Source organism: Camarhynchus parvulus, chromosome 19 (genome assembly GCF_901933205.1).
Source record: "Camarhynchus parvulus chromosome 19, STF_HiC, whole genome shotgun sequence".
In the NCBI taxonomy this organism is placed as follows: Eukaryota; Metazoa; Chordata; class Aves; order Passeriformes; family Thraupidae; genus Camarhynchus; species Camarhynchus parvulus.
In genome coordinates, this window is record NC_044589.1 from 3519178 (window position 1) to 3532516 (window position 13339).

The 13339-nt window shown below is 53.9% G+C and overlaps 3 protein-coding genes across 7 annotated transcripts in view; 2 read left to right on the top strand and 1 right to left on the bottom strand.

Moving 5' to 3' along the window:
- The window catches only part of LOC115911534 (S-adenosyl-L-methionine-dependent tRNA 4-demethylwyosine synthase TYW1-like), a 97287-nt gene extending 95829 nt beyond the window's left edge, over positions 1–1458 (bottom strand). Inside the window, exons 1-4 of one of the 5 annotated variants that reach the window (XM_030962580.1) lie at positions 1420–1458; positions 313–439; positions 219–225; positions 4–170 (exon numbers count right to left, since the gene is read on the bottom strand). In XM_030962580.1, the coding sequence (XP_030818440.1) occupies positions 4–170; positions 219–225; positions 313–348 (210 nt within the window). In that variant the 5' untranslated portion in view covers positions 349–439; positions 1420–1458. The other 4 variants (XM_030962578.1, XM_030962577.1, XM_030962576.1 and 1 more) reach the window with 4 other exon arrangements.
- Positions 1459–1501: 43 nt separating this feature from the next.
- Positions 1502–7603, top strand: SBDS (SBDS ribosome maturation factor). Its single transcript, XM_030962868.1, has 5 exons — positions 1502–1658; positions 2368–2497; positions 3718–3918; positions 4480–4644; positions 5271–7603. Exons 1-5 carry the CDS (start codon positions 1531–1533, stop codon positions 5397–5399), a joined length of 753 nt encoding a protein of 250 aa, XP_030818728.1. The 5' UTR covers positions 1502–1530; the 3' UTR covers positions 5400–7603.
- Positions 7604–7905: 302 nt separating this feature from the next.
- CCDC183 (coiled-coil domain containing 183) lies at positions 7906–12829 on the top strand. The gene is given in 15 exon segments (XM_030962941.1): positions 7906–8117; positions 8119–8228; positions 8312–8433; positions 8577–8648; positions 9297–9464; positions 9590–9694; positions 9838–9945; positions 10562–10690; positions 10928–10985; positions 11327–11427; positions 11683–11843; positions 12182–12341; positions 12461–12692; positions 12695–12762; positions 12764–12829. Coding segments are annotated over 15 exon segments (1872 nt in total).
- Positions 12830–13339: the final 510 nt, after the last annotated feature.

Here is a 13339-nt window from a genome sequence, read left to right on the forward strand (position 1 = left end):
TACCTTCCTTTTGGTGCTGCTGGTGGTGAACTGAATGACAATCCAAAGGCTGATCCCAAGAGCAACAGCAGAATAGATGTAAAATCTGTGCAGCCATATGGACACCAGGCAAGTATGGAAGTAGCTCCACATATCCATTGAGACATCTAAATCTGGAATGCCACAGGTTCCTACGGAGTGAATATGGAATGAGCACACACAAAATAATCACACAGTACCCACAGCCTCATGTTATCAGCTATTACCCAGGCTTTGCAGAAAACAGCTTCTGGCTAAAGACAAGGCACTAAAATTGAATCAAGAAGCCTTTACCTCCTCCGGTGTGTCAGATGAACTCCAAGCTAGCATTCCATACTGTCAGAGGGAAACTCTGGGTTTTTCCTTTCTAGAGCAGCTCTGTTACAAGGAAAAGCAGGAAATACTTGTGCTGTCCAAGTGTCTGAAAGGAAGAAGTCCTTGTGAAACATCCAGTGGATCATACTGGCTTTAGTTTTACATAAACCCAACAAATGCAGTTCTCTGGAATGAGAAAGCTCCAGTCCAAGGGGAAAATCACCTGCACAGAACTTTCTGCTGAACACAACCCTTGCTTACAGACATTTGATGTCACACACAAGAGGCTGGAAACTTGTACAGGCTGGTACTCAAGTTACCAGAGCCAAGACTTAAGGGGATGCCCTTCAGCCCTCCAGCAGCAACACTGAGACTCACAATAGAGAGGAGCCAAGAGTACTTGCCCAGTGTTCCCAGTTTTACCTAAACCAGCTGTAGGGATTCCCTTAACCTCTATACAACTTCCTCAAATGCAATAGATGCTACATATATTGAAGAGAATTTTAGCTCCAAAACAGGCTCACTATTATCCTCTACACAAATACACACCCCCTAATGGTTATCACCCCACAAACACACACACCTCACCCTCGTGGCTATTCCTCCTCTCACGGTCAATGCCCCTCTCTCCCCCAAATACTCCACGGTTTTACCCCACCTTCCCCTGACTCTCACGGTTATCATCCCACACCCTCACAGTTATTAAACACCCCCCACCTCAGAGTTCCTACCCCCGTACACCACTTATGGTTAATAAATACCCCCACAGCCATTGCCCTCATCTCCCTCCACAGCACCCGATCACAGTTACAACCGCTCACACACACGGCTGTTCTATGCCCCCTCATGGTTATTAGCCCATACACACACCATTATCCCACAAACTCCGTTATCAGCCCATACACACAGTTATTACCCCACAAGCACGGTTATTATATCCCCCCTCACGGCTACCACATCCCCGGACACAGTTATCACAGTTATTACCCCACGGACACGGTTATTCTGTTCCCCCATCACGGCTCTCTCTACACACACACTCAGCCATCACGCCGTCCCGTCCCGACTCCCCTGCCCGGCACTGACCCCGCTCCCCGCCCGGCTCCCCTCAGGCCGCCATGCGCCGCTCCCGCCCCTTCCGCCCGTGCCGCCATTCACTGCCGGGCCGGGCCGGGGGCGGAGCGGGCGGCCGCCGCCATGTCCATCTTCACCCCCACCAACCAGATCCGTCTCACCAATGTGGCCGTGGTGCGGGCACGGCGCGCTGGGAAGCGCTTCGAGATCGCCTGTTACCGCAACAAAGTCATGGGCTGGCGCAGCGGAGCGTGAGTGCCCGGGGAGCCGGCGGGGAGGCGGCTCGGGCCCGGCGTGGGGCCCCGGGAGGGGCCCGTGTGTGTGGGGACCCGGGTGTGAGGGGGTCGTACCGGGCACCCCGTGTGGGACTCGGTAGTGGTGCGGGAGGCGTGTGAGGACCGGGAAGGGCCCCGGGTGTGGGAGGGGGGTCGGCAGTGACCCGGGACCCGGCTGCGGGGCCGGGGATCGTGCGCGGCCCCGGGCCCCGGTCTGACCCGGAGAGGAGGCGCGGGGCCGGTAACGGGAGCGCCGTGCCCGTGCCCGGGCAGCGACCCCTCTGTGCTGGAAAGTTCCAGCTGTGCTGAGTCAGCCCGGGGCAGCGGGAGCTCTTTTCTTCTCCTCGCTGAACGCAGCTGTGCTCCTGGCATTGCTGCTTTGCTGGAGAGGGGCTTTGGGCAAGGCATGGAGTGCCACGACGAGGGGCAGTGTTTCACTCTGACAGAGGACAGGGATGGATGGGATATTGGGAATTAGGAATTGTTCCCTGGCAGGGTGGGCAGGCCCTGGCACAGGGTGCCCAGAGCAGCTGGGGCTGCCCCTGGATCCCTGGCAGTGCCCAAGGCCAGGCTGGGCAGGGCTGGGAGCACCTGGGACAGTGGGAGGTGTCCCTGCCATGGCAGGGGTGGCACTGGCATCATTCTGGGATTATTCCGAGTTTTCTACATTTGTCTTAATCTCTAGGGAGAAAGATCTCGACGAGGTCCTGCAGACACACACAGTGTTTGTCAATGTCTCCAAAGGCCAGGTGGCAAAGAAGGAAGATCTGGTTAAAGCATTTGGAACAGATGACCAGACAGAAATCTGTAAGATGGTAGGTTTCACACACTTTGCTTTATAAAAGATGTGAGAAGCTTTAGTCACGCAGTTAGGTTGGTTTGTACTGAAGGGCGTTTCTAGAATGCTGCCATAGGTGAAAGGGTTGCTTGTTAAGAAATGGGTAAAAAGGACCGTGTAGCTCTGCTTTATAGTTTTAAATTTGGCATATGCATGTGGCTGGAAAGAATTCTGTCTAACACACAACTTGCATGCACCGATGTGTCTGGACACAGCCAGCACTGAGGAGTTCCTCACGTAAGTTATTAAGAATGCAGAGAAAAGAAGGGGACAGTTGCTTACTTGGGAGAGCTCACTTAGGTGTAAGTAACAGATCTAATTTCTTAATCCTTTCTGGTGGGGTATGAACTATTGACTTGCTGTGGCTGATAAGATTTCAGTATATCTCTTGAGTCAGCATTGCCCTGGCAGCCAGGAGGAACATCCCTCTCCTGGGGTCACCAGGTCCGGTATCAACAGTTGGGCCAGGGAGAGGATTGTCCTACTCTGCTCTGGGGCAATTTTGGGTGCCACAATATAAGAGAGATCTGAAGCTGTCAGAGTCCAAAGAAAGCTACAAAGAAGGTGAAGGACCTAGAGGGGCCACCCAAGGAGCAGCTGAGGGCACTTGGTCTGTTCAGCCTGAGGAGACTGAGATCAGAGCTCATTGGGGTCTGCAGCTCTTCCCAAGGGACAGCTCCCATCTCTGCTCTGTGTGACAGGGACAGCACCCAGGGAGGGGCTGGAGCTGGGCCAGGGCAGGTTTATGTTGGATTTTGGGAAAGCTTCTTCCCCCAGAGGGTGCTGGCACTGCCCAGGCTCCCCAGGGAATGGGCAGGGCCCTGAGGCTGCCAGAGCTCCAGGGATGCCCAGGGTGGCATTGCTGGAGTGTCTGTGCAGGGCAGGGCCAGGGGCTGGACTGGGTGGTCCTTGAGGGATCCCTTCCAGCTTAAGATATTCTGTGATTCTGTGAAATCTGTGCTTCTCTTGCTGCTGTTTAGTGTTTCTGGGATGAGTTTTTTTGTCTGAAGCCTTTCCAATGCTGTCTGTTGTAATGATTCACATAATTAATTTGATTATTGTTTTCTGCACTTCAAATCTCACCCAACCTTTCAAGCAGCCGTCAAATTTAACAAAGTTACTCAAAGTTGTCAAATCTAACTTGTCACTCTTCAGATCCAGGATGTTCATTAACAAGTTTCTGTGTGGGTAAAACAGATTTTGTCCAAAGGGGAGCTGCAGGTGTCGGACAAGGAGCGGCACACGCAGCTGGAGCAGATGTTCCGGGACATCGCCACCATCGTGGCTGACAAGTGCGTGAACCCCGAGACCAAGCGGCCCTACACAGTGATCCTCATCGAAAGGGCCATGAAGGACATCCACTACTCTGTCAAACCCAACAAGAGCACAAAGCAGCAGGTGAGTTTCCTGCAGTATCAGCTCCTGCTCCGAGGTGCCGCCATGCAGTGTAATTCCTTGGGTTTCAGCCACAGAGGGATCAGCAGAGCTCTGCGATCTGAGGCCTGCACAGGGATTACTCAGCCATCTGGCAGCTGAGTGCTGCAGAGAAGCAGCTCCTGAAACTCTGTCAGTTTGTTTGCTAAGAATTCAGGGAGGGGAGAAAGAAAGGAAAAAAAACCCAACAGTGATACACTTAAAGCAGAAATAAAAGGTTTATGATTTACGCTAATTGAGGTGGTATATCAGTTTTGCATCTGAGCCATGTGAGTTCGTGGTGTTTTGCAGTATAGCTATTTAATTTTATTTCAGACAGCTTTTAAGTGTTCAAAGTGATCACAAACAACAAGTCAGCCTTTTCTTGTTCATCTGTCAAAAGAGCATGATAGCAGCCTCCCTGCAGCAGAGCAGCAGTGACCAGCACTGAGAGATGGCTCTGAAGTTGGGGAAGAGGGTTTGAGATTTGGATCTGGGTGCTGGGTTTTAAGCAGGTGTGCAAGTGGTCTTTTTCTTATCCAACAGGCCCTGGAAGTGATCAGGCAGCTGAAGGAGACCATGCAGATTGAACGTGCTCACATGAGGCTGAGATTTATCCTGCCAGCGAAGGAGGGCAAGAAACTGAAAGAGAAGCTCAAGCCACTGATTAAAGTTACTGAGAGTGAAGACTTCCAGGAACAGCTGGAAATGGTAAGCAAAAAGCAGTCCCTGGGGTTCAGGTTTGATTTGAACTACACATGTGTATTTTACTAGGAGATGAATTCATATATGGAAGCTGTTTAGATAAACTGAAGGCTTACCCAAGATCCTGAATGAGAACTGTGGCTGGGAATTTTTAATTTCACACAATCCTAGTGATGTGGGCATGGAAGCAGCCTTTGGCATCCCGAGGTTGCTGCTCCAAGCTGAGGAGTGCACAGTGCAATTCCCCTTAGCAGTAATGATCCTGCAACACTGATAAGTCTCTCTTGTATGTGAAATGTTATTGTTACTTATTTGGTGGCTTCTGTCTAGATTTTAAGGGTGGCTAATAATTTTTTTAAAGTTGGTGGGTGGTAAAGCAAAATTTAGTATTAAAATTTTCATAGAAACAGATTAGAATGCAGCAATCCCAACTGGCAAAAGCCATGTCCAGCATGGGGAACTGGACCTGTAGAGCTCTGTGGAAGGTTTGCTGCCAGACAGTTTGTCAACTCTTCAGAGTCCTCCTCAGTAACTAACTAGGATTGTTTTAATGAAAGTGAATGTTAGGCCTTGGTAGGGGCTGATGAAATCCAAACATTCTTGGCTGACTGATGAAATGTGGAACATTCCAGGTGTGCCTTATTGACCCAGGCTGCTTCAGGGAGATCGACGAGCTGATCCGCAGTGAGACAAAAGGGAAAGGATCCCTGGAAGTGCTCAGTCTGAAGGATGTGGAGGAAGGAGATGAAAAGCTTGAATAACAAACTCTTCCTGCAGCAGATCTGCTTCAACACCCTCCCTGCAGTGACTGGTGTAGCCACTCTTCTGTTAGGCCTTCATGGTTTTTTCCAATCTCTTCCTGCCAAATATTTTCTGACACTAATCCTTTGGGATTTTTCCATGCAGTGTGGGTTGGGTTTTTTTTATCATTTTACACTTGCTTGGTTTACAGATGTCTTTGCCTGTAAGAAGATTTTGTGTCAGAGTTGCACTAATAAGAACTGAGTTAGGGTGTGGTAGGAGGTTACTCTGGCTTTGCTTTAGTTTCAGCGTTCTGTTGAGAAGTGTTTGAGTGATTTGGTGCCAATTGTTTTTACCTTCAGGTTGTCTGTTGAGTGGGAGATAGCACTGGTCACTGAGGAGTGGCTTTGTATGTGAGGAGAGGGACCTTAAGAAAAGAAAGTTGCATTTTCACTTCTAAACAGGTGCAGTGTGGATCATGTCTAAAAATCAGTCTCTTGGCAGTGTGAAAACTGACTTAGGCTTCCATAATTGGCTACTTGGCAATTAAAGTACTTCAAAGGACCATTCATAAAGAATTCCTTCACTGGCTATAGCAGCACTTGCTGATGCAGAGCTGATGTTCTCCAAATAACTTGTTTGTAGAATATATTTAGCTACATTAATAAAAACAAATTATCATCTATTTATATATTATAGATACAGAAAGAAATAAGATACTTATTTTTGTTAATAGTAGAGGAGATGTCCCTGGCTGTAGCAATGCTTTTGTAGGCTGAGAGAGTAGCCTGTGCTTGGGAGCTGCTGCTTTCACATGATAAAATGAATCTCAAACAGGCAGTGGTGGCCTCTGGCCATGAAGCCAGACAGGCTTTTGTTGGACAGTAATTCCCAGCAGGAATTGTTTGTGTGTGTCCCTCTGCTTTTTAGTGCAACAGAACAATTCTGGCAGCTGTCCTTTATCCTCTGTCCTTTTTTTTTGCTGCTCTCTAATCCATGCACAGAATTACCAGCCAGCTCCTGAGGCATGGGATATAGTTCTTGCTAATTCTGTTAAATCTTGCTGCAGCTGTGTTAAACAAATGATTTAAAGTTGAACTGGGGTATTGCAAAGAAAAGGGGAAGAGAGGACAACAATGGGGGAAGGAGATACTAAAAATACAAACCACCAGGCAAAGCAGATATGGTTCAGTGACTTAAAGCTAAATCAGCAGGAGTTTGAGGAGCTTTAATATGACATTCCTGTTTCCATGCAGATAGCAGGCAGCAGGTGAGGAGCTGTGGGCCAGCCAGGGAGATCTCTCCCAGGTGAGCCTGGTGCTGTTTGGTTGCTGTTGCCTTCCAGAGACTCCCCCCTTCTATGACAGTTAAACAGAGCTGGGTTTGTGCTGTTGACCTTTCCTCTGCACCTTTAACTCATTGTGAATTTCCTGGAATTTCATCAGGGAGAGTGGAAATCAGCTGGAGGAGGGGAGGTTTGGCATGTGAGGTGGCTGCAGGGCTGGAACCTCAGTGCAAGGCTGCCCCTTGAGAGTGGATTTCTGCAGCAGCCAATTTGTGTGCACTCATGCAAGGCTGGGATCAATTCCTTCAGCAGTATTTTGGGAGGATCTGCCTCCCTAGAGCCTGAGTTTTGCTGAGGGCAGGTGAAACAGAGATTCTTGAACCACTTTATCCATTTTAAAATGCCTTTTTTTTTTGCTCCCAAGGGTTTAAATGCTGCCTAGGAAATGCAGGGGTGTAGTGACTGGATATGCCATGGAGACAGGGCTCGGTGTGGAGAGCTCTGTGTGCCCAGGCAGCTCCCCTGGGTACCACCCTGGGCTGCTGCCTTCATGTGCCCCTCTCTCCAGACACACTTTGGGAAGCACTGAAGATGATCATGTTGATATTTAGCTTGTCACTGGAAATTAGCACTAACATGCCATTCATAAATATGCAAATAAGATGCTGAGCAAGAGCCTCAGAGGATATTGTGTTAGTAATACCTGATTTCACAATTCTTTAATTTCTTGGTTTGCTGTGTTTAACACCTTGAGCACAATAGGATGGCAGCAGGTTAAAGATCTGGAGTTCCAGAACTGAATCTAAGCTGATTCATGAGCTTGGTGCTAGGAAGGCAATTTCTTTATAAAGTCTTTTTCTGCAAATCCAGACATTAAGGATTTTCTCTGGTAGAGGGAGCTTGAGTTTATTTATGGACAAATAAAGATACATGCTGGCATTTCTTGTTATGTTTGTAGTTCAGCAAGAGGATATGGTGAGCATCAGAATAAAGCTCGGGATTGGTAACTGGTTTGTCTTTGCCCATTCCAACAAGACCATAACTCCCTGCACAACCATTTCCTGGCTAATTAACTGGAATTTTCAGATAGGTGGGCATTTAAATGAGCTGGCAGCTTCCAGGAGAGCACTGCTGGTGTGTTTGGGTACACAGGCACATGTGTTTGCCCTGGAACTGCCCTTTTCCTAGTGGGGCTCAGAATATCCCTGACAGCTGCCACGACAATGGGAGACAAAGCTGGAATGCTTCTCTGCCCCTTCCAAGAGCTCATTAATCAGTCGTTAATGAACCTGTTCCCTGCAGAAGTGTTGGGGCGGGGGCTGGGCCATGGCTGAGCGGGAGGCGTGTGGCCGGTGGCAGTTGCCAGTGCCGCGGTGACAGTTCCACGGTGGAACCGTGCGGTCACAACGCTGCGGCACCTCCGGGGGCAGCAGGGCCTCGGCAACTGTCCTAAGGGATCTGGGAATGGTGGGCCAAGGGATGGAGGCCCCCAGCAGCGCACGGGGCCCCAAGGCCGACCTGAGCCAGCGCAACCAGGAGATGCGTGTCCTAGTGGGCCTGCAAGGTGCTGCCTTGGGCTGCTCGGGGACAGGGGCGGCACAGCCCCCTCGTCCCACGCGCTGCCATTGACTGCCTGATGTCCCCCAGAGCAAGGCAGGAAGATTTTCGCTCAGTCCTGTGAGGAAAAGCTCCGGCAGAACAGGGAGCTGCTCCCCAGCCTGCAGGCGGCCTTGCAGGAGGACTCCAATATCCTGAAATTTGTCCTGAAGGTACCAGCAGGTCCCTCCTCCTGCACGCCTGCCTGGTGCTGGCCCTGCATCCCCCGCTCCTCCAGGAGCTGGCAGCACAGGCCAGCAAAAGATGTGTCATTCCCAGGCTGACAGTGACCATCTTTGTCCCTCCCTGCCCGCAGTACAACAAACTCCCCACTAAGGATGCCTTCGGAGAGGGCCAGGAGCTCGTTTCAGGCACTGAGAGCCTGGAGGTAACGGCAGAGCTGGGAGCAGGGGCTGGGGCTCTGGGGACACTGAGAACAGAGCATGACAGAGGGACATGCCAGCACCAGGACAGCCTCACAGGGCTGCTGTGGAGACACGGGGTGTTCATGTCTGGTCCCATGGGACACATCCATGCAGCCCCTTTGTCCCAGCAGACCTTCCTGCTGTCCCACCCCCCATGTCCCTGGCACTGCCCGTGTCCCTACAGGGTGCAGTCACATCCCTGGCAGAGATGCTGTCCCTGCCCTTCACTGCCTGTCCCAAGGTTGTGCCCTGGTTACAAACCCGTGGAGATCGAGGCTGTGCCTACAGAGCTGCCTTTGCCCAGAGGCCTTGTGCAGCAACAGAGCAGTGCTGCTGCTCTCTGACAGCATCCCCATCTGGGCCCTGATCGATTTTATTGATCCCCAGCCCTGCTCCATGTTGTGCAGAGTCCCCAAGCCCAGCCCTGCCACCAGCAGTTGCCCACCCAGCCAGCCCCCAGAGCAAAGCTCTCCCAGACCCCATCCTGTCAAACCAGCGACAGCATCCTGGAGCAGTGTCTCAGTGTCCCCAGCTCTACCTTGGGGGGAGTTTTCTGGGCAGCATCCCCTTCTGCAGCATCCAGCCTGGAAAATGGCCTCATGCCCATCCAGGTGGTCATAAAGAAGATCGAGGCCAAAATCCATGACCAGGTGAAGGTGTGTGACATGCTGGTGCACCAGCTGAAGCAGTGGAGCCAAGCCAGGGACGAGCGCCAGAGGCACCTGCAGGATCTGCAGGATGCTGAGACAGACCCTAAGTGGCAAGAGCCAGAGCTGCAGGTACCCGGGAGCCCTTCCTGGTGTGCCAACACCCATAAGGGCTTTAATCCAGCCCCTGCACCCCCAGCTGGGCACTGGGCTGGGCACACGCAGTCACTCTGTCCTTCCCCCGGTGTCTGCCCCAGACCATTCGCCAGCTGGGCAATGACATCGAGAAGATGCTCATGAAAATTCACAGTGGACAGATTGTGACCAACCTGTACCTGAGGCTGCAGGAGGTCCTGAGGAGGGTGAGCTCCTCCTCACTGTGCCAGTGTTTCACCTGCTCTCCCTGCAAAGGCACGGGGTGCCCAAGGGACTGTGTCCCAGGGGACACCCTGTCACAGCATGGGGGACCCCGGCAGGTGACTTGCTGTGGCTCCCTGTGTGCCAGGAGCTGGTGTACCTGCCTCGATACCTGGACCTCCTGTCTGGGATGACTGTGATGTACCACGAGGAGCTCACTGGCCGGACTACCCTCAAAGCTGACAATGTCATCAAGGTGAGATAACTGGGGCCCTTTCCCACCCTCCAGTGCCCACAGACAGCACCACATACCTGAGAGCCTCCCTTCAGCAAGGGGCAAAAGAGGTGGAGCTGAGGTTGCCCACAGCACCCAGAGGCTTCCATAGGTCCTGCCAGATCTCCCTCTTGTCCCCTGGGGCTGGGGTCAGCCTGTCTGAAGTACCAGCCATGGCAAAGGCAGCGTGTCCCACCCCCCAGCCTGCCTTGCCAAGCTTCCTTCACAGCCTGTTTGCATGGACTGGGGTCACTTTTGACACCGGGCATCCCAGGAGCTCATCCAGTAGCTCAATCACAGATTCATGGAATAGTTTGGGTTAGGAGGGGCCTTAAAGCTCGTCTCATTCCAGCCCCCTGCCATGGGCAGGGACACCTTCCACTCTCCCGGGTTGCTCCAACCTTGTCCAATCTGACTTTGGACACTTCCAGGGATCCAGGGGCAGCCACAGCTGCTCTGTGCCAGGGTGTCACCACTGTCACAGGGAACAATTTCTTCCCACATCTCGATTTAAACCAATACTTGAACCGAATAACCAATCTGTAGAAAGCTCCAACTATCTTTGGCAGCAACTCTTCCCTTCTCTGTTATGGTCCAGAAACTCATGGCCAAGGCGGGACCCCAGGTCCGTGTGGAGAGGCAGCTCAGGGACCAGTCCCTGGCTGAGCAGAGGAAGCACCTCGAGAGCCTCCGGCGCCAGGAGGAGAGCGAGAAGCAGCAGAGGCAGGTGAGCTGGGTGTGGGGAGGTGAGCTGGGGATGGGGGGCAGGTGAGCTGGGGGTGTGGGGAGGTGAGCTGGGGGTGTGGGGAGGTGAGCTGGGGTGTGGGGCAGGTAAGCTGGGGGTGTGGGGCAGGTGAGCTGGGGTGTGGGGCAGGTGAGCTGGGGTGTGGGGCAGGCAGGGCTGGGGGGTCTGGGGCAGCGTAAGCTGGGCTGTGCGGGCAGGTGACAGTGACTGTCCTTGCAGCAAGCTGTGTCCATGCTCTCTGCAGAGCAGGACCAGAGCTCCTCAGAAACACTGATGGGTGAGTGCCTGGCAGGGGGCAGGAGCTGGGCATGCTCTCGGCACAGCAGGACCCGTGCCCTGCTCCTTCCGAGACACCCTGCCGTGCTCCTTCCTGGACACGGGGCCCGGCAGCGGGACACCCTGCCCTGCTCCTTCCCCGGACACCCTGCCCTGCTCCATCCCTGGACACCCTGCCCTGCTCCTTCCCTGGACACCCTGCCCTGCTCCTTCCTGGACACCCTGCCCTGCTCCATCCCGGACACCCTGCCCTGCTCCATCCCTGGATACCCTGCCCTGCTCCACCCGGACACCCTGCCCTGCTCCTTCCCTGGACATCCTGCTCCTTCCCTGCCACCCCAGGTGCTGACGTGGAGGCCGCCATGGCCAAGATGCAGCGCGAGGCCTTTGTGACCGACAAGATGGAGAAGGCAAAGACTGCGCTGCAGTGCTCCTGCCTCTGGGTAATGGAAAACCCATCCCTGCTAAAACCTGGGGCTGCTGGAGTGCTGGGGGGCTGCGGCCTCTCTGCTCCCCCCATTTCCCTGTGCAGTTATCTGCTCTTCTCTCCCTGGAGCCCCACAAAGCCCCTGTCTGCAGGCAGGCACTGCCCTTCCCTTCCCCATGAGCAGGAACCACAGAGCTCCATGGTGCTGTAACCCTCCCGAGGCTTCCAGCAGGAGCACTTTGGGCTGAGTCCTTGTGTCTCCCCTGGCCAGGACATCCCCAGCAGCATCGAGGCACAGAGGAAATCCCTGGGGAGCCTGAAGCAGCACATCGATGAGTGCAACGAGACGAAGAACATGCTGAAGAAGACACTGCAGAACCTGGAGTCCAAGCAGGCCAAACTGAAGTTCAACCAGCCTGTCAGCACTGCCAGGTGCTGCTGGCCTTGCACACTTTTGCCAGCCAGGCCACCACCTTAGGGGGGGACATGTCCCAGCAGGCACCCTGACCTGCACCCCACTGCAGCCACGCACTCCTCCCGGACTGGGAGGGTTTCTGAGCTCCCAGCTCTGCTGCTGGCAGAGCAGAGCACCCAAAGCTCCCACTGGGGTCCAGGAGCTCCCTTTCTCCTTGCTGGGCATGGGAAGTGCTGCCAGCAGCATGGAGCTGGCCTGCATTTGGGGATGGGGCAACCTGAACAGCTTTCGGAGCAGCTTTGGGGTGTCCCTGCACCCCTGTGCAGCTGTGTGATGTGCGTGTGGCTGGCTCCAGCATGCAGGAGGAGGAGCTGAGGGAGAACCTGAAGCAGGAGGAGGCGCGGCTGGAGCAGATGCGAGCCCACATGCTGAACAACCAGAAGCGCCTGATCGAGTTTGAGAACATCGTTGACAACATGTTCCTCCGCCTGCAGGGCATCTCCATCCCTGGCAAGGTACCACGGGGCTCCGGGGCAGCAGGGCCATGCAGGCAGGGCGGCACAGGGACACCTGGCACGGCCACCACTGCCACCACTGCTCGCTGTCCCCACCGAGGTGGTTGTGTCTCCCCCAGGAGGACTCAGGTGCGGTGCTGGGGATGGAGGAGAAGCTGCAGCACTGTGAGCAGAAGCTGCAGTTCCTGAAGCAGCAGGCGGCAGCCCGGCCCGAGGACAGCACTGATGAACAGAGCGAGGTATGGGGGCTCGGTGGCCCTGGGAACACACTCAGGGCCCTCCCAGACCAAGGCCATCCAAGCCATCCTTCCTCAGCAAGGCCCCGGGGAAGAGCCATGGAGCAGCTCAGCCCCGATGGCACACCCATGGTGCTTGGGTTGTAACACCCGCCTGCCCTCCAGCACTCAACCCAGGCTGTCTTTCACAGACTTTTGCCAAGGTCAGGAACCTTCTGGAGGAAAGAACTGCAGGTGAAAAACAGAACCTGAGGATTTCCTTTGAGGATGAGGACGCTACAGAAGATGGTAGGAGAGCACAGTGGGGACATGTCCTACAGTGACTGTTCCAGCCCTGCCCCCTGGGAGGGGGGAGTCCTTGTCTGTCTCCCACTGGCCCAGCAGACACCAACCTCCAAACTGACCCCAGGTCTTGAGGCTGACCTTGGCTGTTTCCAAGGCTTCAGATGTGGGTGGTGTTTTTAGGCAGCGGTGGGGGAGAACGAAGGCAGGTGGTGGCATGATGAGCACCAAGCTACTGCAGGAACAAGGAGAGATGTGGGGCACGAGGGAACACCCTCATCAAGAATAATCAGTGCTTGGTTCTGCCTGTGGATGCTCCTGGAAGAGGCAAAAAGCTTTTGGCAGCTCACCACCTTTCTTTAGCAAAGCAGGAGCTGTGCCCACCACATTGCAGCTCCAGACCTTCATGGGAAGCCCCAGCAGTGTAATGGAGATGGGCCACAGTGGTGGCATCACCAGGTCCCACAGGTCACCCTGGGA